This window comes from Antedon bifida, chromosome 1, assembly GCF_963402885.1.
Source record: "Antedon bifida chromosome 1, ecAntBifi1.1, whole genome shotgun sequence".
Classification (NCBI taxonomy): domain Eukaryota; kingdom Metazoa; phylum Echinodermata; class Crinoidea; order Comatulida; family Antedonidae; genus Antedon; species Antedon bifida.
Genome location: NC_136226.1, coordinates 5,702,571 through 5,726,094, shown reverse-complemented (window position 1 = coordinate 5,726,094; position 23,524 = coordinate 5,702,571). Strand labels below are relative to the sequence as shown.

The window sequence follows — 23,524 nt, the reverse complement described above, 5'->3', positions numbered from 1 at the left end:
AAATTGCTGATTAGTCGGAATGGTTTCTGAACATAATGTCGGTTACGATCTATTGATTTTTTTACTCCATATTGTGAAATAAACACTAATTTTCCTTCGAAGATCAGTAAAAGTAATATTTATGTACAGAATTATAATAAAATTCTAATTTATCCTTGAGTCACTATTGCCTAGTTTCATAAGCATACTATAAAAACAGTTTTTTTACATTTATGCTTGTTATCTTGGGGTTACAATGAATAGAAAAACAATTTGTTATTGTCAATACATATAAAAGTATGGTGAATGAAAACAAAATCATTATGAAATAATGAGATGTAAGAAAATGATAAACTATGATCTATTATTGATAAATATATTGTCCTGAATTTTGTGGCGCAAGTGAAATTTCACACCACATATGAAATTATGTAAAGGAATCTAGGTCTGTATGCATATAAAACAATCTATATACACTGATTAGTACAAATAATATATTAATCTGATCCTGATGATGAATTTATCAATCTGAATTGGTAAAGAATTTGATCTATTGAGGTTAAATATCTTGGTCTATAGCTACTGTCTACACTATCAAACTTTATTTGTCATATCACTACCATATTTGGGCATATCACACTTTTTTTTATCAAACTAGTTTGATAGTGTAGACAGAGCTTAACAGGTAATTTTACTTTTTCTATAAAATATTAACAGTTGATATATATAACTTGTAATCTTGTATTGATTGATTTTTTTATATGTTCTGGCAATATTGTCGGGGTGTGCAGAATTAATCGGCGATAAAAAATTATTGCCTCATTTTGTAACTTCATGGCGCAAAAAGTTTGTTTGTTTGTTTTGTTTGCCAAAATCAATCAAATAAATAACCAAAACAAAGCTGTAATGTTAATAATAATAATTAGTCAATTAAAAAATTGACAGAGTGAAATTTAAATTTCTAAAATTATGAAACCTGGATATGCGTCATAAGTGTAATAAAAAAAAATATAAAGGATGGTAGAAAGTTTCTCAAAAGAAAGTATTAAATGATAATGAAAAATTTAAGTTGTTGTTTTAACATATAAAATAATAAGAAAACCTACAAAAATAAAACAAACTTGTAAATGAAATGATGTATAATCAGTCATAAGTGACAAATTAACACAAACGAACATGGACATTTTACTTAAAACAATCTGAAACACATTATTAGATGAACGTTCATTTTTTAGCAAAATTTGAATGTATGAAGCCACATAAATACTGGAATGTGCAGTAACGTAATAAGTAAATAAGAATGCGAGAAATGTGTGAGAATCGAGAACAGTCAATTATTCAAAAAGATCTGTTCATTCTTGACGAGGTGCAAGATAGTTAATAATTCAGGGTGCTTGAAAATGTTAAAATCTATGTCGCTAGTTTGAGGAAAAAAACTTGTTAGCAAGGAATAAATTACTTTATAGAAAAAATGTAAATCAAACTTTTCCGTACAGGATGCAATATCGTTGAAAGTTGGGTGATACGTTTCAGTTTTAATTTCTCGTTTTATCTGGTACCCTTTAAGGTGACAAAATAACATTTATCTACCGTTAATCGTTAAAAACAAGTTATTTTAAAATTGTGTGGTTTTTTCAAAGTTCCACGTTTTCTTCGTTGCAAAAAGTCTTTGCTGCTAAAACAATTTGAAACAAAAAGAAATTTCAATACAATAGAGTTTAGAATTTTAACTTGGTTTGTTCAACCTACATGTAGGAAATCTATCCTAGAAAAATGTTTACACTACATTTGTTACAAGGTTTGTGAAAACACCATTAAAGGTAATTATATTTTTGAATATTTTGATTACAGACTTGTAAAGATCAAGTGCTTTCTAAATGTATTATTATTTGTTATTATATTTATATAGCGCTCAGTAAACTCACTGGCGCTGTACAAGAAAGAAATGAAAAAAATATAGAATTTATGTTGTAAATTAAATGGATTTATCTCGGTATTGAATCTTCATGATCAAATTTGCTGAAACTTAATAGAAAAAGGCATCAAGGTATTTTTTAAAAAGCGGGACGAAACTAAAATTCAGACCTTGTGAAGCGTATCCCTGAAGATTGAGTGCGTTAGTAGCGTTTGCACTGTTGCTCAAAGTGGTCGTCGGCGACGATCCTGGAATGACAAACAATAAAGCACATGTGATAGCAAACACGAAACAGTGATAGCATACGACAATAACATTTTAATACAAGTTCAATATTCGTGTTCTCTTTATGTATCGAGTTATTCGGTGGAGAGAAAAAGCTAGTGATTAGAGCAAAGCACATGACAACCAAGACTTTGTTAAAGTAAGGATAATAAAAACAAACAATTTATGAACATGATTAAATAGCAATGCATGCATATTGCTATTCTACAAGAAGAACCAGATATAGATGGTAAAAGTGGGTGGGTTACCCTGCCTGTATTATTAAACCTTTGGCAGATTTAAAGATTGGTTTGTTTATCTATATCTATCTCTAAGCATAATTATCATTGTGAAAAATGTATGCCAACAAACATGACTATAATTCTATTGTCAAAAGTGTTTTCAACATTCATCGTTAATGTTATTTTACATTGTTACAAGTTCATCACATTCAATCATACACACATACATAGAAGGATTCCTTATTTACAGTAAGTTGTACCTTGTGAAGTAACTAGGGCTTTGAAATACATGCTATGCATGCAAACACACAGAAGTAGGCCAACTTTTCTTTATAATCTACCGTTTGATGTTAACTGTGATCGACATCTTATTTACAGAAATCAAGGGTCAAAATGTCCGAAGGACGATAAACAAGCAACGAAAAGGCAAACAAAATATTCACTACAATAAAGCAACACTACAGTATATACTATATCGTAATACTATATTTGTATATTATTGCAAAAAAAAAGCAAATAGCACCATTTGAGATATTCAACATTATTATTTTGTGTCAGCTTGAATATATTTATAAGGATAATACACTATTAATAAGTAATAATTCATTACTTCAGAACAATCATCATCAATATCACCATTGCAAAACACATTTTTTTTTAAATAACCCTCAAATTCACATTTGATAATTACAGATATAGCAATTATCAAATGGCTTCCATAGTGATAGAATATCTATTTACCCTATGCAAAGCAAGTCTGAAATGTCAACCATTTTTTGGAAGGTTTTTTTTGTCAATTTGTGAAAGCTAATCAAGAAAACACTCTTTTTTTTATCACAATCATTTTGAGAAAAAGTCCCACAAAATTCACTGATATATTAACAGTTTCTGCGGAGTAAAACTCTTTTTTATTAGATCGCATGCATTTTCTTTAAATTAAATTCTACCCTATGGCAAACAGTCACATGCTTATCATAACGCTGTAGTCGACAACAAGATTGATGAAAACCTCGACAGCGTTAATCTAGTTGTGCATGGTTTAACAAGAGAAAAAAGAGAACCAACGAATCATGAAGACATCGTGCAAGATTCTTACTGCTTAATCACGAAACAACTATATTAACTGTTTTCAGCATCTTGAAAATTTGATTCTGTTTAAGCCGATTTTTCTCATGGTTTAAAATAATTACCAAGCTAACTTTCTTTGTTTAAGGTATATTTTTATCATCCTGTAAATAGGATGTTTCATAGTTTACTAAAAGGAATAAAAACATAAAACTATCCATTTAAATACCCAAGAAACCAATTTATTAATTTATCCATAAAATATTTCACCTTACGATCTTACAAAGCCCAATGCAATCCAAATTTTACTTTGCTTAAAAAATACCTTACCTCTCGATAATCTAAACTTTTGTCCACTCAGTTTACTATACCTGTTCCATGTCCTAACAGCAGGGAATTCTTTTAAAGCGTTTTCAACTTACTTATCAAACGGCAATAAAGATAGGAGTATAACAAACAAAGATGCCTTACCCGTTGATAATCCTGGGAAACTGTTGTGTGCTTGGGCTGCCTGTAGTTGTTGTGATGCTTGAAGCTGCTGTGCCGCTGCTGCTGCAGCTGCTGCCGCAGCCGCTGCTCCTGTGGGCGTTATAGGGCCCTGACCACCACTGGTTAGTGCTGAAATCTGTTGCATTGCCTGAAATGCTGCAAAAAGAAAAATACAAGTATATACTTATATACAAATATACTAATGTTACACATGCGATACATATTTGTTTAGAATACCTGTTGATTAACCTATGTTACCCACAGTAGATAACTTTGTCAGACTTTACGTTGGATTTAGGGCTTTGATATCATCCAAATTTGAAATTAAAGGACAACTTGACCGAGAACCATATTTCAACAATGTATTAGGGATGTACATATGATTTCAGAACAATCACGAGATTTACGATATCGCCGTGCGCGTTCACCGTACAGCCGTCACCGTAAATTGCTGTGACATCACAAGTACATGGCAAAATCTACCTCATGAGTTTTCACTGTTGTTAACATACAAGAGATAGGTACCTGTATTGGGCTTAAATTTGCCAAAATGTAGTCTGGTATTTTGAAGAAACAATATCCAGATAGGCAAAAGAAAAAATAAAAAAAATTCAACATTTATATTTTTTAAGATTTATGTGCTTACTAGAAATGTTCGCGCTGAAATAGTATATACATCCTTAATACATCGTTAAAATATGGTTCTCAGTCAAGTTGTCCGTTAAAGGCATTCAAAGAAATCGCACACAAAAAAAAGATTTATTTAGTTCTTGACAAGAATGCTTTGCAAATCCTGGGGTCAGATATATTACAAACACCTACAATACACACACACACCTTAAAGACCTTATAAGAGCGCTTTATAAATGTTCGAAATTATTATTACACAACACAATGACGGCTTATGTATAGACGACATCCAAATAAATCGCAAAAACCTTGCATACATCAACAACACATTTGGCCGAAATTTGTGCACATCTACAAAGCATGCAGAATCTCGAGCATTATTCATTGGGACTTGACTCTCGTTTTTCAAGCGGATCAATTACTTTCTCTTACTATTGCTATCGCATTTCCTATATCAATATTTTAGATACTCCGGGGAAGAATATCGGCTTGAATTGCTTTATACAACTCTACATCAGCCACTTCACTTATAGGAATATAGAATCAATTCTCTTAAATGATTGATGTTCATGTTTCGTTCGTATGTCACCACTCATCAACAAAACACTCGATTTAGAACACACCGAGCTAGCTGTAGGTCAGAGGTCAATGTATGCCACTCTATGAGAGACGTCAATTAACACTGAAAGGTTACATTTATTTTGATAAGTTCAATTGGGGGAAATTGCTTCTTTATTTAACTAAATCAAAGTACTTGGTAATTGCATTTTTACATCTACATATTTGACAAAAAAATAAATTGTGTAATAATAAGTACAATAGTGTTCATCATATTATAACAAAGTACAAATCTTTAAGTAAAACTGGCATTATTTTAGCTCATTAATTTTTAGTTTAATAATACTTTTATTTATTTTTTTATCATTTTTTTTTTTTAAATTTATCAATTTATACGTAATTTACTTTCTATGGACCAGAGATTGCGAAATAAAAGATTGAATGAATACCAATTTTTGTAGAGACTATATATTAATCTACCACCACAATTAGAATTAAGTACATGTAAAAAATGTTGATTAATGGTCTTTGGGCACAAGCCCCAAACCTTCAACCAACTTTATTGAAGCCACGTCATAGCAATTGTTCTCTTTAAGACTAAAATGAAAAAAACCTAATCCTAATTTTTTCAGTCAATTTGTTATTTTCTTTTAAAATTATCAAGTGCTAGAATTTAAAGTAGTAATCTATCATGTCCTTGGCTCATAACTCAGCTATACTTTGATGTGGCGCCATAAAATGAATACAGAAAAACATGATGATGATTACGCATTTATAGATGCGATTAATAACGTCGCTTAAAGGAACAGTGTTTTTTTCTCAAAAAGATAAACATTAATTTTAAGATCAGGGCGTAGTTTAAATTTAGGCAAAAACAACATTATTTAGAATTAATATTGGGACTGAAAAATAAATTAACAAATATATAGATGCAAAATTAAATGATAATGTGGTCCAAAGTATAATTTAGGTTATTTTAGGTCACTCAGAGGTTATTCCTGAAATTGAAACATTAAAAAATGCAACTTCCATGTTAAAGGCAACATTCAATTTTACTAAGAAAAAATATCTAACCAAATTACAGCTAGGTCAGTTTGAAATGGCATAGAAAACTACAATACATTAGAGAACTTTTGATGGTCAAGACTTTATGATCTCAAGGTGGTCAAAGTGGCTTAAACTTTGAAAGGCCACAATAAACATGCATCAATATTTGTATTTGCACCCATAAAGTATGATTTTTTTTTTGTGTTAAATATCACCCTGACAAAAATTTGGTGTCTACAACCATTGCAATACAAGTCTAATCAATTTTTCCAGACAAGGAAAAAAAACAAAGTTAAAATAAAGTTTTATTATCACACTATGCTTTTCTAAAGTGAAGGAGAAAGAGTGGAGAGGTACAGAGTATCCCAAATTCTACATCGTGTATGGACTAGATAAACAACAACCCATCACTTTCAATCGTATTATCAATATACTGACATCTAATCTACATGCAAATTCTCACTTGATTTGTATCTTTCATATAAAATATCGTTCAAGATAAATCTTCATCATCATCAAAGCACTATATTGAATTGCAGTTAATTATATTGCCGTATATGAATACATAATAACCTGCTAAATATTCAAGTCAGAGGATGATGAGTGAAGAGTCTGCTATTTGACAGCAAACACAATTGCAAATACAATTTTTATAGTCCGAATTTGTTTGTGAACAGAGACTAAATTTTGATTATTAAAGGTGTGTTCAAACTGTATATATAACTCTTACTGGCTAATTGCTGTTGAATTGGGTTAGTGTTTGTTCCTCCTGTTGCTGCAGCTGCTGCTGCTGGTTGCATACCCTGTGGAGAAAGTAAAATGAACAATATTATTATTTGTATTTATTTTAAACTTTATAAAAGTGGATTAGATTAAACCACTCATTATGCTACCAACATCGTAAGTATAGATTAGATTAAACCACCAACTATGCTACAAACATAATAAAGGGTAGCATACTGATCTGGAATACATTCTGTCTGAACATGGAAGTAGATTAGATTAAACCACCAACTATGCTACCAACATAAATGGTAGCATACTGATCTGGAGTACATACTGTTTGAACATGGAAGTAGATTAGATTAAACCACCAACTATGCTACAAACATTATAAAGGGTAACATACTGATCTGGAATACATTCTGTCTGAACATGGAAGTAGATTAGCTTAAACCATCCACTATGCTACCAACAACATAAAGGGTAGAATATTGATCTGGAATACATACGGTTTGAACATGGAAGTAGATTAGCTTAAACCACCAACTATGCTACAAACATCATAAAAGGTAGCATACTGATCTGGAATACATACTGTTTGAACATGGAAGTAGATTAGCTTAAACCACGCACTATGCTACCAACATCATAAAGGATAGCATCCTGATCTGGAATACATACTGTACTGTCTGAACACGCAAGTAGATTAGCTTAAACCATCTATAGAATAGTTGTGCGTACACCATTACTGAACAGTAGTTTATCTTAAACCAGCCACTACTGTATGCTACTAGACAATCCTAATGCAATACATTTGTTCAGTATTGCTTAGAGCTGGCTTAGCGGATACCATCCTTTGACATACGGACGCCAGTATATTTGCATAAACTAACGATCTATGATATATCTTTGTTACCTACAAAACCCATCATCCAAGTTCTCAAATCATCGCATTACTGCCCATCACAACCACAAGTCTTTATTAAAATGAAAATGCCTTCAAGCTGACATTCGTGTCTGAATGCACGCTTTACAATTTCTCTTCATTTGTTGAGTTGACCAAATGAGACAAAGAATGATTATTCATTTATTTTGATGTTCAATGCAATAAAGATTTGATATTTCAACTGGTCAATTCTATAATGAAAACGAATCATAAAGCTTGTTTCGGTTTATGATGCAGATTATTCAAGCACGTCCGAGGATGTACAACTTTCAAGATGCGATTATTAATTTTCAACATTTGTTTCAACGATTAACCATAGACAAATGGAATAACGAACAAAAGTTATGTTATTTTGTTTCTTGCCTCCAGCATAAAAGAAGACAAGAAATTACACAGATCAAGGAGGGTAATTATACATCTAACGCTACAAGTCATTAAGACCCCATACATTTTTACACCTAATTAGATGGTAAAATATTAACAAATTTTAAGGTAGGGTATGAATGCTTGGCGAAGACGACTAAAAAACAACCTTGCCCATATTTATATCATTATAACTATTTGCATCATCCAAGTAGAAAATTATGAGATGTACTTTGTACGAAAGCATGTTCGAGAGGCGTGAAGGCGCTTACGTGTACAGTAAAGGCATACACGCTTGTATACTCAAAATCAACTATTAATGAGAATTACATGTTGGCCGCACGTAAATCTAATTTTATTATTTGAAGACATCATTTGGGAGTGATAACAACAAGTTAAATGGCAGGTGTTATTAAAGAGGCATTTTCGTAATTTTCATTTTTCATTAAAAACGAGCTATCCTTTAGTGATTTATGTATGCAAACATCCTGTGTGTTATTAAGTATTTAATTGGCTACGGGGAAAAAATGCTTCTTTATGTACTGTTAAACATTTAGTATGCGAGAAATGTCTCACTCACGTAGATATACAAAATGCATGTTTCTAATTACTCTAAAACAACTCGTAATGTTAAACGACCTACAGGCGCAATTAATAATCCCCGCTAATCCACTTTTTATCCTAGCCTTGCTGGTCTGACAAATCAATATAACCCATCACAGAATTCTTAGAAAGGCAATAATAAACCACAGAGTGTCTATTAACCACAATTGCTAAATTTAATTATGTCCAACCAAGGCATAATTGTAAATCCTTGCTAATTGACAAGATTATCCGAATCCAACTGATCAAATGCACCGATTTAAATCCAAGATAATCCAATTACATCACTTAGGCTAATGAAACCTTTTGCATAATACAAATCAAGAGATATTTTAGGACCTGTTCAGACCTTCAGAGGGTATCAAATTGAAATGCCTTGAATTTTAAATACCTTTTAATCGTAAAACAATTGACAAAATTAATCTTACTAATCTGAAGGAAATTTCCAAATCATTTCTAATCCTACTGTTAATCCTTCAAATTGTTTAAGTAATCATAAGGCAATATGTAAAGCTCAGTCTACACTATCAAACTTCAGGTGACAAAAAAATGTGATATGCCCATATATGGACATGATGTCATATCACTACCATATTTGGGGATATCACTACCATATTTGGGCACATCAAACTTTTTTTGTCAAACTAGCGTAGACAGAGCTTCAGCAACATAGAACACATACATTTAGGTCAGCCAGTCATGTGAAGTCAATGATTTTTTCCAAAAAGTATTTTACTTTGAATGCTAGGAAATGCAAATTACAGATGTGTAGTTCCATAAAGTAGACAATTTAATCTTTTATAATTTACTATTTTTGTAAACTTGTAATTGTTTTTTTGTTTCTTCACAGAAAATAAACATTAATCTTGAATTTGTATATTTTAATAGGAAGTCATGATCCGTAAATCTTTAGTAGTGCAAGTTTAGAACTGTTCGTTCTTATGTTTGCAACCGTACTGCGATATACCTACATAGTTTTGATTGGATAGTGTGGCCATCATGGCCGTTGCAAATGCCTGTGAACTCATTAGATTCTGTGCCATCTTCTGCCATCGTTTCTGTTCTTTTTCTTTGGTTGTATCTGCAAACTTTACAACTAACGGTGCTGAACAGCCCTATGAAGATAAAACACACACATTTGTATTAATCCAATGTATTCTGAATACATACACCAGATACTTCAAATAAATGATGGTAGATACAAATGAATATTCTCCATGGTACAAACAGTTGTGTCGGTATATAATGCGAGTATTTACGCAAATCAAAATGTTCAAAATGAAATTAATTTAGCATTTCTAATATAAAGTTCAATGCAAAAACTAGAGCAATTGTCACACGTTATTCGAAATAACAACACTTGCATTAAACAACGTTTCGTGTGAGCATGTATGACGCTTACGGTTCTAACTTAACTTTGGCGCTTATTCTATTCACTGAGTGTTAAAAATTGAAGCCACAAGAAGCGCACGATGACCCAAAAGAGAGAAAGAAAATTTGATTATGACATTTTGTTCTAGGTTAATGTTCATTATGGAATTACTGTTAGTTAATTATTGGCACTATATCTGGCAAATAGTCTTGTATTTAGCTCCTTATAATAATGTTGGATTAGATAGGCTTATCAATGTATAATCCTTCATTTTGTGTACTTTATATTTGGCATTTATGCTCACAATGCTGTGTTTCATATTCGTCCAATATTACACTATGATAACGCTTTTATTACCAATATAGTTTTACATGATATTCACATTTCGAATCATTTTAATATCACCATGAATCAGTTTTAGTATCTGTCATTTACGTAGTGGTGGACATTAATTTATTTCTCTTTGGAATTCCTCTTTAGAGCTGTGTAAATGGCAGAAACAGCAGAGCAACCATGTAAAACCAATATGTCATTTTCATTTATTCATACAACTCTAAAAGGTATGTTTACTCATTGCATTCTGTACAGTGTTTACACATAGCATTCTATACAGTGTTCACACATTTCATTCTATAGTGTTCACACATATCATTTTGTACAGTGTTCACACACATTATTCTGTTCAATGTTCATACATTTCATTTTGAAACACATTATTTTATACAGGGTTCACACATTATTTTATACAGGGTTCACACATATCATTTTGTACAGTGTTTACTCATTTCATTTTGAACAGTGTTCACACATTTCATTTTGGATACCGTGTTCACACATCATTTTGTACAGTGTTCACTCATTTCATTTTGTACAGTGTTCACTCATTTCATTTTGAACAGTGTTCACTCATTTCATTTTGAACAGTGTTCACTCATTTCATTTTGTACAGTGTTCACTCATTTCATTTTGGATACTGTGTTTACACATTTCATTTTGAACAGTGTTCACACATTTAATTTTGGATGCCGTGTTCACACATCATTTTGTACAGTGTTCACTCATTTCATTTTGGATACGGTTTCATTTTGGATACCGCGTTCACACATATTATTCTGTACAGTGTTTACACATTTCATTTTGCACAGTGTTTACATATATTTTGTAGTGTTCACACGCTATTTTGGATATCAGCGTTCATCCATTTTCATATATTATTCTACAAATTGTATTTTTCACAAAAGCAAACCATTGCCATAATTAAATTAGTACAAAACCACACAGAATTATCTAAATTGCTAAAACCTTTTATTTGAATTTCTTTCAATTTATATCCATTTGGATTGTTCTCGGTGGATTATAAGAAAAAAAATGCAAGCTGTACTTTTTTTCACATATCCTATTCTTGTTTTGCTCAATATTTTCTCTCTTTTTTACTTGTTTTATATTTCTTGTCATATATTATTCATATTTTAAGGGCCCTCATGAGACAAGCTTTTGCTTCTAGTGCAGGAACCAGTTATTATTTTTAAAACTGAATCAATGTGTATGAATGAATGAATGTGCTTTTTAAAAAAATGATATTTGTTTACTGTATATTTTAGATATTAATGTAGTTACCTCCATTGTTGAAGAGTGGTGCATACTGTTGATTGCATTTAAGGCACTTTGCCGTGTACTGAAAGTTACAAAAGCACAACCTGAAAGAACAAATAAATATAACATTTTCATTTTCATTGTACGCAATCAAACCAACATTTATACAAAACCATTTACTGGTGCCTAACCACAGCACTGTAAAAAAAACACCATTGAAATGGGCGAGATTAAAAAAGCATGTAGAACTGAAATATACATTAATGTTGGGCAGTTATCAAGTTCAGTCATACAGTAAGTCTATCAACTCAGATAAAAGGCAGATACACCATGTATAAAGTGAATAAAATGAGATGCTTTGCAAGTATATATTGTACGGTCTTTGAAGAGAGGGGGAAAAAGACTTGGCATTTTAACTATAATACTAATAGTGACAAAAAACACTATTCTATATGCATTAAGTTTTAAAAAAGTTGAAGAATATATACAAATTAAATCCATACAAATTAATTTTAGAATGTTCTTATAATTGTTTTTTTTTTTTTTTATTTAAAAACAATTATGGCAGTTCACATATTCTTTGGGAGTGTTGACTAAATGATTAAAATTCATAAGACATCAACTCAAACCTCAGATTCTGTTTTCAATCAATTCAAGACAGCAGTTCTTTAAATTGGTTATGAATAAAAAATATCTTGCTCATGGGTGCAAGATCAGAAAATAGTAATACACGAATATAAATAATAAAAAACTAGTCAGGTAGTTTTATTGTACGTCTATAATTTTTTATAAACGACATTAAAAGATAAATCTGTCGCCCTGTTAATCTACTGGAACATAAACTTTTACCCAATGTCATCATTAATTTAAACATCGGCAATAAAACTAGAGCGCCCTCTATTAAAATCTCATAAATGTTATCTAAAATTCAAATCCTTTTACATTTGTGCAGAGAATTTGAAATGTGTGCATCGGCAATAAATTTGATTGATGGGTAACATTAAACTTGACCTCCGACCCTCTTCGAAGATAAATAATTCTTACAAAAAAATATAAAAAAGTCAATGGTGAATTAACAGGAATTACCTGATCTGAATATGCCAAATTGCATTACATTATATATAAACAAACACTGTATAATTTAATGTACAGTGGATGAAATGTTGCACCATTTAACTTTATATAAAAAAAAGATTAAATTTACAGTCTCTGATATATCTTCCGTATCATATTTCATAAAATATATTTTCTTCAGTAAACTGAATGCCCTTAAATATATGATCAAGGTTAAACTTGAAAAATAATACATTCAGGAAATATCTACATTTGCTATACATTTTGTAATAGCAACAAAACTGAAATATGATGAGGTAATATAGTGTACGTATGTTTGTGAAAACACCATATTGGGTATTTTTGTGGGTGGCATTGGCAAGCACTAAAAAGTAATGGGATAGAAAACATCCAACCACTTCACATTAGAGGATGGGCTTTTAACTTGATGGTACTATAGGTTTAAACCACAAGTACTACCAAAACTTTTCGAGGTGATCTGCAAGGTGATGAACAAGGCGATTCAACACACGCTAACATATACCCATGTTTTGGAATATCAGTAGGCAGGCCATTTAGCAGTAATCCCAGGTGAATAAAAACATGTAGTATACAGTATAGGTGCTACTGGTATTTTGGTACAGCCAAGTCAAAATCCCAGGAGAGGGGAAAAACCTAGATAAGAGTAACAACCATTGATGAATTGAAGTATTGATTGCAACGCTCAATGACAAATTGAGCGAGAAATCAAATAACCTAGTCGATTAAGAAACGAGAAGATGGATAATTTTGAAGACGGGGGAAAAGGAAAATAACGATCTAATGACGAGTAGACGGATGAGGAGGATTTCAGCGCGACATATTCTTTATGTATGTTGATGCAACATATGCATCATTTGACATGATCACGTTCAGCAACGATCTGTGTAGAGATAACCGCCAACTACTTAAGTGTTTTAATATTATGGTAAATACAAAATATGTGGTGAAGGCAAAGTGTTGGGAGGGAAAGGGTGTACAAATTCACATTGAAAACATCAATAACGACTTTAATATTTGTAAATCTAATTTTTTTTGATATATAATTTTTTTAATAATCCTTCAATTCTTCAGTAATTAATTTGTTATGTACCTATAATGTTGATATAAAGTTTGTGGTACACTAAGTATATTAGTTCTGAAAAGAATTGTTGAGTTTCTAGACGTTTCGATCAATATGCTTTGATCGTCCGCAAGCTTTATATCATAACATTTGATTCCGCCATGCAAACCTTCAAACAATACATACCTATAATGTTTTTCTAAAACCGTGTAACAAAATATTTTATTGAGATTTTCAAATCTAATAAGTTCAATCAATCAATCAAAATAACATTTATTTCCAAAAATGGTATATATAAAAAAAAGCTTGTTCATTTCAAAAACATTTTCGTCCGTGATTTAAGTAGCTCCTTATCGCAGACTAGAATCCTTGGGTTAATTATTATCTCCAACCTTGAGATGACAAAATACATCAATGATAATCCAATCATATACTATACTCGCCATATATCATTCGGCTGTGAAATTTGTTTTAAACGACAGAATTCAATTTCTTCTTATTCAAAAAAATCAAAATCAAATAAACACGAATTGAAAGGAGTAGTGCTGTATGTTTATAAAATTTAAATGACTGGCCGGAAAGGGTAACCGCAAGAGATCCAAAACGCGAGACACTAATTGAATTTATATCGACTAAATAGCATAAATACTGTTAGAAAGAAGTGCCAGTTGTGGCATGTATAATATTGGTGTTATCGACAATTTTACGGTGCGATTCATGTAGCGTGTTGATTTGCACTTATGTCATCACAACATTCGTTCCAATGAATCTCCACATGAACATGATGTTTTAAGGAAGGTTACCGCAAATGGTTTTGATATAGTAATGTATAAAAATCAAATTAATGCCACACCTCAAGTTTCTAAAGACCCATTTTGTAAAAATAATGCATATATATTACTTTAAAACATTAAACCAGGTCATTCCTAGTCTTAAATGTATGTTTTATGGTAAATTATGATAAAAAGAGAGAAACAATGCACTACTTAAGTAGCTCGCTGTGAATGTCCTCTCGTGGGCGGTCTTTAGGCCTAGCCTAGCTAGCACATTTTTAACCATTTAAAGACGAAAAAAGTTATTTCAATAACACCATATAGTATTTATTTTTACATTAAATGTAGTATGTGACCTTAAATTAGATCTAAAAAGCGTAGGGAATAGGACTTTAAACATTCTCATGTGATCCCTCATTTAAAGGGTAAATATCATAAATAGACCATGGAGTACAGTACATTGTAGTTCAGGATGGTCTAGCTTGCTTGGAATATACACAATTATGTCTGGCCTAGAGTATCAAACTTAAAATGACTATCCATGTCCAATTGCAAAGACGTGAAACAAAAGAAATTGCTAGCTCCAACTGGTGTTATTGATGCGTTACACATTATAAAAGGTTGATCTTTTCTGGCATTTAAATCTACTTATCAAGAGAATATAAATTGCTTAAAAATGCCTTTAAATGTCAATATCATAATTACCAGATTGCATTATTTAAGAATTTGAATTTTTAACCATATTATACTATAACAATGACATTAATGTAGGTAGGTCTACTGTATGAATAATACTAGTTCAGTGCTAGCCAGCTTTGTTCTTATTTTCAGTGAGATAAATTTATCGAAAACAAGAATTGCACACTAGCCCCTGTGTGTTTTGCAATTCAGAATAGAAAAAGACATGTAGACTGAACTAACTGGAAAAAAAATGACTTAATTACAGTTTACAAAAATATATGAATGCAATTTAGTTTCACATGCTTCAGGGTGTTTTCATCTAAAATGTTGTTAACCCGGACAAATTTTTTCTATTAGCACTTGGAATATTCAGGTAACTATACAGTACATAATGTACAGTAAGCTATGAGTTGAATGTCCAGCATGTATCTAAAGATAGGATCTCAGATTAAAGATGTATTGTCTCCCAAAAACATGAATATTAAAAAAAGAATGTTAGGTATTAATTTTAAATCAATCACTTCCGTACAGTAGAAAAACAAATTACAAAAATAATGTTTTCACTTATAAAAACAGTTAAATGCTTTAAATGTTAAGTTTTTTCAGATATCTTTTTTTTTTCAGATTCAATTTTTGGTCAAAGTGAATAACTATTATGTGACATTAAAATGGAAAATTCAACACAAACACTTAAAAAATTTATTTTTTCAGGGGGACAATGTATATCTTTAAAATGGACCTGAAATGGACTTTCGATTTTCAAGAAATTCACACATGTTATTTAAATGTATCAAATTAACACAAGTCCATACAAATAAAAACAAAATGTATAGTATTTTGAGAAAAAAACGAAATTTTAAGATACCTTGGTAAATTAGCGAAAATTACTCACGCCATTGCAATATTCTATTTCAACGGCCGTCGGGAGCATCTATATTCACGACGTCACATATACACACGATATCAAGAGCGTGTATGCCGCCCGATAGTCCGTGAATGATCGACGGCCTGGAAAGATACGCGAAGCGTTGACACTAATACTAATTTATTAAATATATAATGTTGTTGAAATTTAATGCTCTAAAATGTACTGTACTTTGTTCTCCCGAATTTAGAAGGCCTAGGCCTACCTCCCAAACCTTTATTAGACCTAGGCCCCAGCGCGCGGAGTCGATCCACCACCCACCCATGGGAGGCTCCGTTTCATGTGAATCCAAAGCGATATCAACAACTTGCTACTCATTGTCAAGCCAAAGTAAAATATGAATCAAATTCGTTTTCGAACTGCCTGATTCGTGACAAATAAATTATCATCTCATATTACTAATTTAATTCTGCTAAACTAAAAACTAAAGAAACTTTTTAGCAGTATAAATTACGAACGATATACAAAATACACGAACGGAAAAATATGGATACGCATCATTGCACACGGCGCTGTATCCCGGACAACGTTGCCAGGCTAACGTCGGTATTGCCAGAAAAAAACCGTTGATTTGGAGATTTTAAATCGTCATTTACTCGGTGAATAACCGTTTATACGGTAATAATTTTATCTAAAAAAAATCTAAATATGTTTCTGCAAAAGCACAAGCATTTTTTAGAAAATACTCCATATATTTCAAGAGTTATAGCCAAAAAACTGCAAATTGTCCATTGGAGGGATAGGAATATATTCGCAAAGTGACGTCACCCGCGAATTTTTTTGATTTTCAAATGGGGCTTTCCCCAAAAGGGCGAATTTATATTTTGTAACAATATACATTCTAGCAACACCTAATAGCCCCCAAAACATCATTCTAAAATGAAAAAAATCGAAAATCCATTTCAGGTCCATTTTAACTCGCTATAAGCGTTGTGCCCTTCTGGTTTCTACAGTAGGTCACAAACTCTGCATCAATATAGAAAATTACAGTAGTAGAAACACCGGGACAAATGTAGTAATTTGTCTAGGGTGTGGGTACTGTAATGTTAAAAGCAGCCTTCCAAAATTACAGTTAATGTTCTACAGCTTTTAGTGAAATCTGTAATCGATAATTTCTCTCTTTTCTTGCGTATGACCTTTTACAAAATGTATGTCACACAAAACAATTATCCAAAATTTTATAGAGTTTATTCTAGTTAATAAAACTTGAGTCGAAAGTAATAAACTAATGGAATCAATTGAGGGAAAACTATTTTTTTCCCAACAAAATAATCAAGTAATCTGTATTATAATATTATTATACTTAATGCTTATGTTCAACCAATTTATCAAAAATAAAATGTTCTTTGACAAGGTAAAGTATAGTATGAAATAGATTGTACAATTAATCTACGCAAAAAGTATTAAATTAAACATGATACACTTTTCAAAACAGTAATTTCATTTTTTTTTTCTTCCTATGAGATCATTTAGCCTAGTTTTTAAAATCAGCCAAAAGGCATGCAAACTAATCAGGTTCCCAGAACGATACTGAACTTGGACCAAGGTACTAAATTAAAATTATGATTATTTTTAATTCTGACATTTAAATGTCATATAGATGGAATATTAAGGTATTTGATTTTGAATCAATTTTAAAATAGCAGCATTTACACAATTATTTATCATTTTTTTGGTTGGTGTTTTTTCTTCTTTTCTTTTAAAAAGCTGATTTAAAAAACGCTAATATACTGAAATAATACAAGCAAACAGTGATAACAAGAAGCAAAGTGATAAATATATGAATTTTTAGTCATGTTTTAAAACTCAATCAATCTTAATATCTACACAAGGTCACTGGACCAATTACAGCAATAAGCACAACCTTTATTCAGCGCCTACAACATTTGATAATTTAATATATACATAAGGTTAAATAATCAAATCATCAACGTCCATGGTTTCCTACTAATCAACCAATTGCACATATGATTTAGTTAACGAGAAATCTCAATATTTAACGTAATACAATACTGTATGTTAAAAAAACACTTTTCAATGATTTTTAATCAATCATAATTAGCAACTTTACTAGTATAAAGAAAAAGAAAGCTTAATTAAAGACAATACGATAATGATGGTTAAATTGATGTTCTTACAGTAACTAATTACTGCTGGTTTGTGTAACTTTAGATCTTCTCCTCCTCTCTTGAAACGTTTTCCGTCATTATGCTTTCCACGATTTGTTTCCATATTTTGGGCAGGATGGTTTGTAATTGTGCTACTAAAGTTATTTTAATTACTAAACAAGTTTGGCAAAATAACAAATTATGTGGTTTATGAAGTTTTTTCGGTCATATCACAGACACATGTGATAATTGTACTAAAAATCTATTTATACCTATTTACACTCTCCATCCAATTCTGTGAGCCTTTATTCTTAAAGTCAATTTTAACATCCTGTTCGATATAACAGTTTAGTATTTAGTACATTAAACCAATATGATAAAACTGATGACAAAATATACCCTGAAACAATGTGACATTAACACACAAGAATAAATAATCAAGTTTACCCCCAGAAGCACCCAATGCAATTATAAACGAACTCTCATCCTCATGTTAATAAATTTATTTTAGCAGCAGCACATCAACACTTGTTTAAAGACAACACTTCAAAATAGACCCAGAATTGACAAATTCTACTTCACTGTGTGCACTAATGCAACTGTTAGTTATCCCAACCCTTCCAGCAACATTTCAAATAAATGTTTCAGAGTGCACATATTTTCCAAAGTAGTGTACCTGTTTATACAGTACAGATCAAATCTTGATCAAGTTCTTCCCAAGTTGAAATAGAACGTTTCCAAGACCTACAGTACAGTACTGTAGACAGCAGAAAGCCTGGGCTCGAGTCTGGTTTAGGAAAATTCTTTTTCATTGCACGACAAGTTCTTATTTTCATTATAAATAATTTCAAATCTTGGCTGTCTTGATGAATTTTGAATTACTTATATTTTACAATAAAAAGCTTAATTTTTCCTTCACTGAACAATATTTGTCTCGGTTGGATAGAAAGCCCCTCTATCCAAATGTTGTAGATACCATTACTGATTAATTTGTACCGGGCATCAACTACATAAGGACGTTTTTAAATATCACTTTGCTGAATTTTCTTTTCTGTTTAAAATGCATTGAGCAAGATAAGCAATTAATAATATGCTTAATCAAACAAAGTCAGCCAAGTTTATATCTATCGATTATATTAGCCGATAAAACATTTTTATTTAGAACATTCACAAAGGATTTTCTAAATGTAGGATAACATTTAGTCAACTGTAAATAATCTAACGATAATTTAATATTGAAACTACAAATTTAGAATAAATAAAAAAATTAATATGATTCAATTTCACTATCTATTAAAACCAAATGATTTAGCATACATGTACAATAGTTGGGCGGAGATGATCAGGGATGCATAATGTAATTTGTAACAAATTTAATTTACCTAATTTTATCTATATCATTATTTTATGTGATGAGAGGTAGCCAACACTACTGGGTGGCAACATCTGGATAATTACTAAAGACAAACATGCATTGGTTCAAACCGTCTATGAGAGGAAACATTCTCCCAAGTGCATGGAAAATGTTTCTTTCACTCTCGTAAACATTTAAAGAAATGTTTGTCCATGTAAAGTAGAACGTGACCTTGACTGACATACATTCCTAATCAGCATTCTCAATTTAAACGAACTAATTATATTTTAAATGGAACGCTGATTTAATTTCAGAATACGTACACAAATTAAAATGCTCATCTTGTGGGATAGGTTACACACACGCTATCTGAATTCAAGTCCCAATTTATACACTTTACAAACAATTTAATGAATTTGTGCGAAACTTTTCATGGAATTACGAATCCATTAACCATGTTTTGCCAGTGACATTGCTCAATTAAAAATAATTAATTATTTTTCCATTCAAAAAACATTTTTAGATTATTGATTAATAATACCTTTACTAGTTCCTCCGTTTTCTCTTAACACCGTACAGTCCTCTATCGTCCCAAATGGCGCAAACATTAACCGTATATCATTCTCATCATTTTTCTTTGCAATCATACCAATAAAAATTTTTCGCTCTTCAGCTGGAAAACAAAAAAAAAAATCATATGGAAATATGTTTACCAGGTTCAATTACGAAAGTAGTGAAATGTGAACGATACATTTCTGATGTGCATTTATCACGTATGAACAATAACATAACAAAAATATTAACGGATGGTAATTATATTCCAAATTGTTTTCATTATCTTACAACATCTAGTGGCTATATACAGAAAACAAAAACACTGGGCTTTGCCTATAGAAACAACAATGTGAAATACCAATTATTTTAAAGATTTCCTTTCAGATAATGTGTTTGGCGAGGTCCATATCGATGTTATTGCGTATTACGAGCTGAGCGGGATCAAGTTTTACATGCGAATTCAATATCCAAATAATCGTTTTGACATTAAATCGGCGGAGAGAGAATTGTGAAGATCAGTTAACAGCAAACCACTAATCCGACATTGGATCATATAAATATGGCATTTCTAAATATAAACTATGGAAAATCTTCATCTAATATTCGGTACTATTATTATTATTCCTACATGGTGACATAGTGACCACAAGAATCATCATCAATTACACAAATAAATTTCTATTAACTATTATTATAGTATTACAGGCCTATAATATTCATAAGGACATTTTTACATAATGATGCTAAAAAAATATTAAAATTATTCTTTGAATCGGTTACACTATTAAACGTTTATTTGAACCTCTTCACCTGATTTTCTTAATGTTTACAGTAGTAACATTTTTCCGAGAAAAACTAATGAAAGTTGGACATGCAGAGAAAAAAAAGATTTCATTTTGAATAGATGGCAACTTACAAGCAACTAAACTAGAAATCAACAGAACATGTTTTTCAAATTTAATTGTAGCAAACTCAAGATTTTTTGTGCATTTTACAGCGTGACTATGACAGTATTCATAGAAAATGAATTAAGATACTAGAATCTGATCACATTAATGTTTATTTCAAACATTAACACAAGAAATCTTTTCATTTCACACATTCATGAAACATTAATATTGCGTGACTATCCTACCTACACACTCATTTTGTAACGCACATGTTTTTTGTCAACAACAAACAACTGTACTGTATAACTCTATAGTTGGCTACTTTAAAAGTAATACCCTTTTCACATGCAAAATGTAACAAGTTGTAACCAGTGCATAGTGTGAATACAATTTTGTGGAGAAAGAAAGGGGACCCCTTAGAAATCTTGAGAGAAAAACACACCGATAAGGTGCCGGTTTTTGTTCTGAGATGTCCAGAGTTCTAACTGCACGTTTGTGTATTACCCTAGTATTAAACTGACCAATCATAGTAATCAAATATGCACGCAATGCTTTCTCCAGAGACTTCTCACGGTTCGCGTATGCGTGTGTGAAACATATTAAGTCTGGAGATCAAACTGTGTTACAACTTGTAATATGTGATGTGAAAAGGGCATTAGTTGCAGGCCCGTAACCAGGGGGGGATCGGGGGGATCGTACGATCCCCCCCGCTGAACAGCGAGTTCCGCTTGGCCTCCCACTTTTTTTTTGCTGGGCATACTAACACAACACGACGATTGTTCACTACAGGCCTAGTCAAGCCTTAATAAATTTAATTAATATATATATATATATTTTAACTAAAATATAAAAACCTAACACTAAAATTTACAAGATAAGTTCTATTTGATAACTGCTGAACATCGTGGTTCTGGAGCTCTAGCGAGCTGTACACAGAGCATAGTTGTTTGCTTGACATAACAGGGTATTCCCCTACACAGGTCTCCGCGTGCGTGTGACGTGCCCAGCCAGCTGCTTGATAGAGAAAGCATGCAGCTCACACGCAAGTGCAAGATGCAACGGTTGAGTGAATTCAGAGATCATCTTAATTCCATGGTTTTTTACCTAAACACCACATGATGGTGAATATGCCTGTTAAAGTCTCAATGATACGATCCCTAATGTACCATGTTGTTGCTAGGAGGCTTGAAAGGAGGAGGGATCTAGCCTAATTTCGGTCGGCAAGAGAATGCCGTCCTCTGACAATATAAGGTCGGCAATTGAAATGTGTGGGCTGGAAATTACACCAACTTATAGTTCATAAACAAAAGAGAATAGCCGGAAATGCGATTTGCGGCCATAGGCCTATAGAGAAAAACAAATCGATTGTATGGTTCCAGTGGCGGATCTAGCGGGGGTGTATGGGGCGTCCGCCCCCCCCCCTATTTTTTAAAGATTTTTTTTTTTTTTTTTTAAATTAAATAGATTTTAAAAACACGTATCGTTTCGACGGTCATCAATCACCGATGGTTTGCACATTTTTATATTGAAAATAGTACGTCGGAGCACATCGTCAGCTTGATCGCATTCCACCAAGCATACGTCGACATCCTTTGTGTACTATCAATCTCTAGCGTCACAGTTAAGTGTAAAAGGAGCAAGTTGATAAAAGCCATGTGGTGAGCTTGGTCGCGTTCCACTAAGCAGGTCGGCATCCTTTGTGATCGTCACTCCCGTATTGTAGAATAGCGGTACCTCAGACGATCAATAGAGTTGATGAAGCCACATGGGGTCTGTTTCTGCTGCATAACGCAATTTAACCGGTTATTTTAAAATAGATTAAAAATAGATAACAATAACATGGTCAGTGCTACTATACTACGCGCCCATTTATTAAGTACAATAAAAACAAACATCGTCGCGTTGTAAAAATTTAGATGTAAAGTACATGCAAGTTGTTAGCTTGCATTTGGTACCCTAGGTAAGTATCAGCTGCATGTTCCACATGTCGTAATTTGCGAGCTTTAGAGTGTTTGGTAAATGACATTATGAGATGTTTGTAAATCGTTTTAAACGACTTACAATGCCCTGGACCCCGACCGGGGGCCCTTGGCGGCCCCCTGGCCCCCAGCCAATGTTTGCTCGCTTCGCTCGCAAAGCTACGCCACCCCTATTTCAATATCCTGGATCCGCTCCTGAGTTCCGCTAAAGAACTTAACGATCCACCCCGCCGTCAAACCTGGTTACGGCCCTGAGTTGAAGTTGCCTTTTAGTCATTGGGCTTCTCTCAACATTAAAAATAGAAAGTTTATGAT

At 32.1% G+C, this 23,524-nt stretch overlaps 2 protein-coding genes across 16 annotated transcripts in view; one reads left to right on the top strand and one right to left on the bottom strand.

Moving 5' to 3' along the window:
- The window catches only part of LOC144839116 (serine/threonine-protein kinase 33-like), a 241,960-nt gene that overhangs the window by 32,613 nt on the left and 185,823 nt on the right, over positions 1-23,524 (top strand). The gene's annotated exons all lie outside the window — the stretch shown is intronic.
- The window catches only part of LOC144838865 (CUGBP Elav-like family member 2), a 111,071-nt gene that overhangs the window by 18,204 nt on the left and 69,343 nt on the right, over positions 1-23,524 (bottom strand). For 6 of the 15 annotated variants that reach the window (XM_078694405.1, XM_078694393.1, XM_078694406.1 and 3 more), the window contains exons 5-10: positions 20,327-20,458; positions 11,814-11,893; positions 9,796-9,939; positions 6,920-6,992; positions 3,937-4,110; positions 2,065-2,142 (exon numbers count right to left, since the gene is read on the bottom strand). In XM_078694405.1, coding sequence (XP_078550531.1) covers positions 2,065-2,142; positions 3,937-4,110; positions 6,920-6,992; positions 9,796-9,939; positions 11,814-11,893; positions 20,327-20,458 — 681 coding nt within the window. Of the gene's footprint in view, positions 1-1,473; positions 1,540-2,064; positions 2,143-3,936; positions 4,111-6,919; positions 6,993-9,795; positions 9,940-11,813; positions 11,894-20,326; positions 20,459-23,524 lie in introns of all 15 variants that reach the window. The other 9 variants (XM_078694407.1, XM_078694411.1, XM_078694412.1 and 6 more) reach the window with 2 other exon arrangements.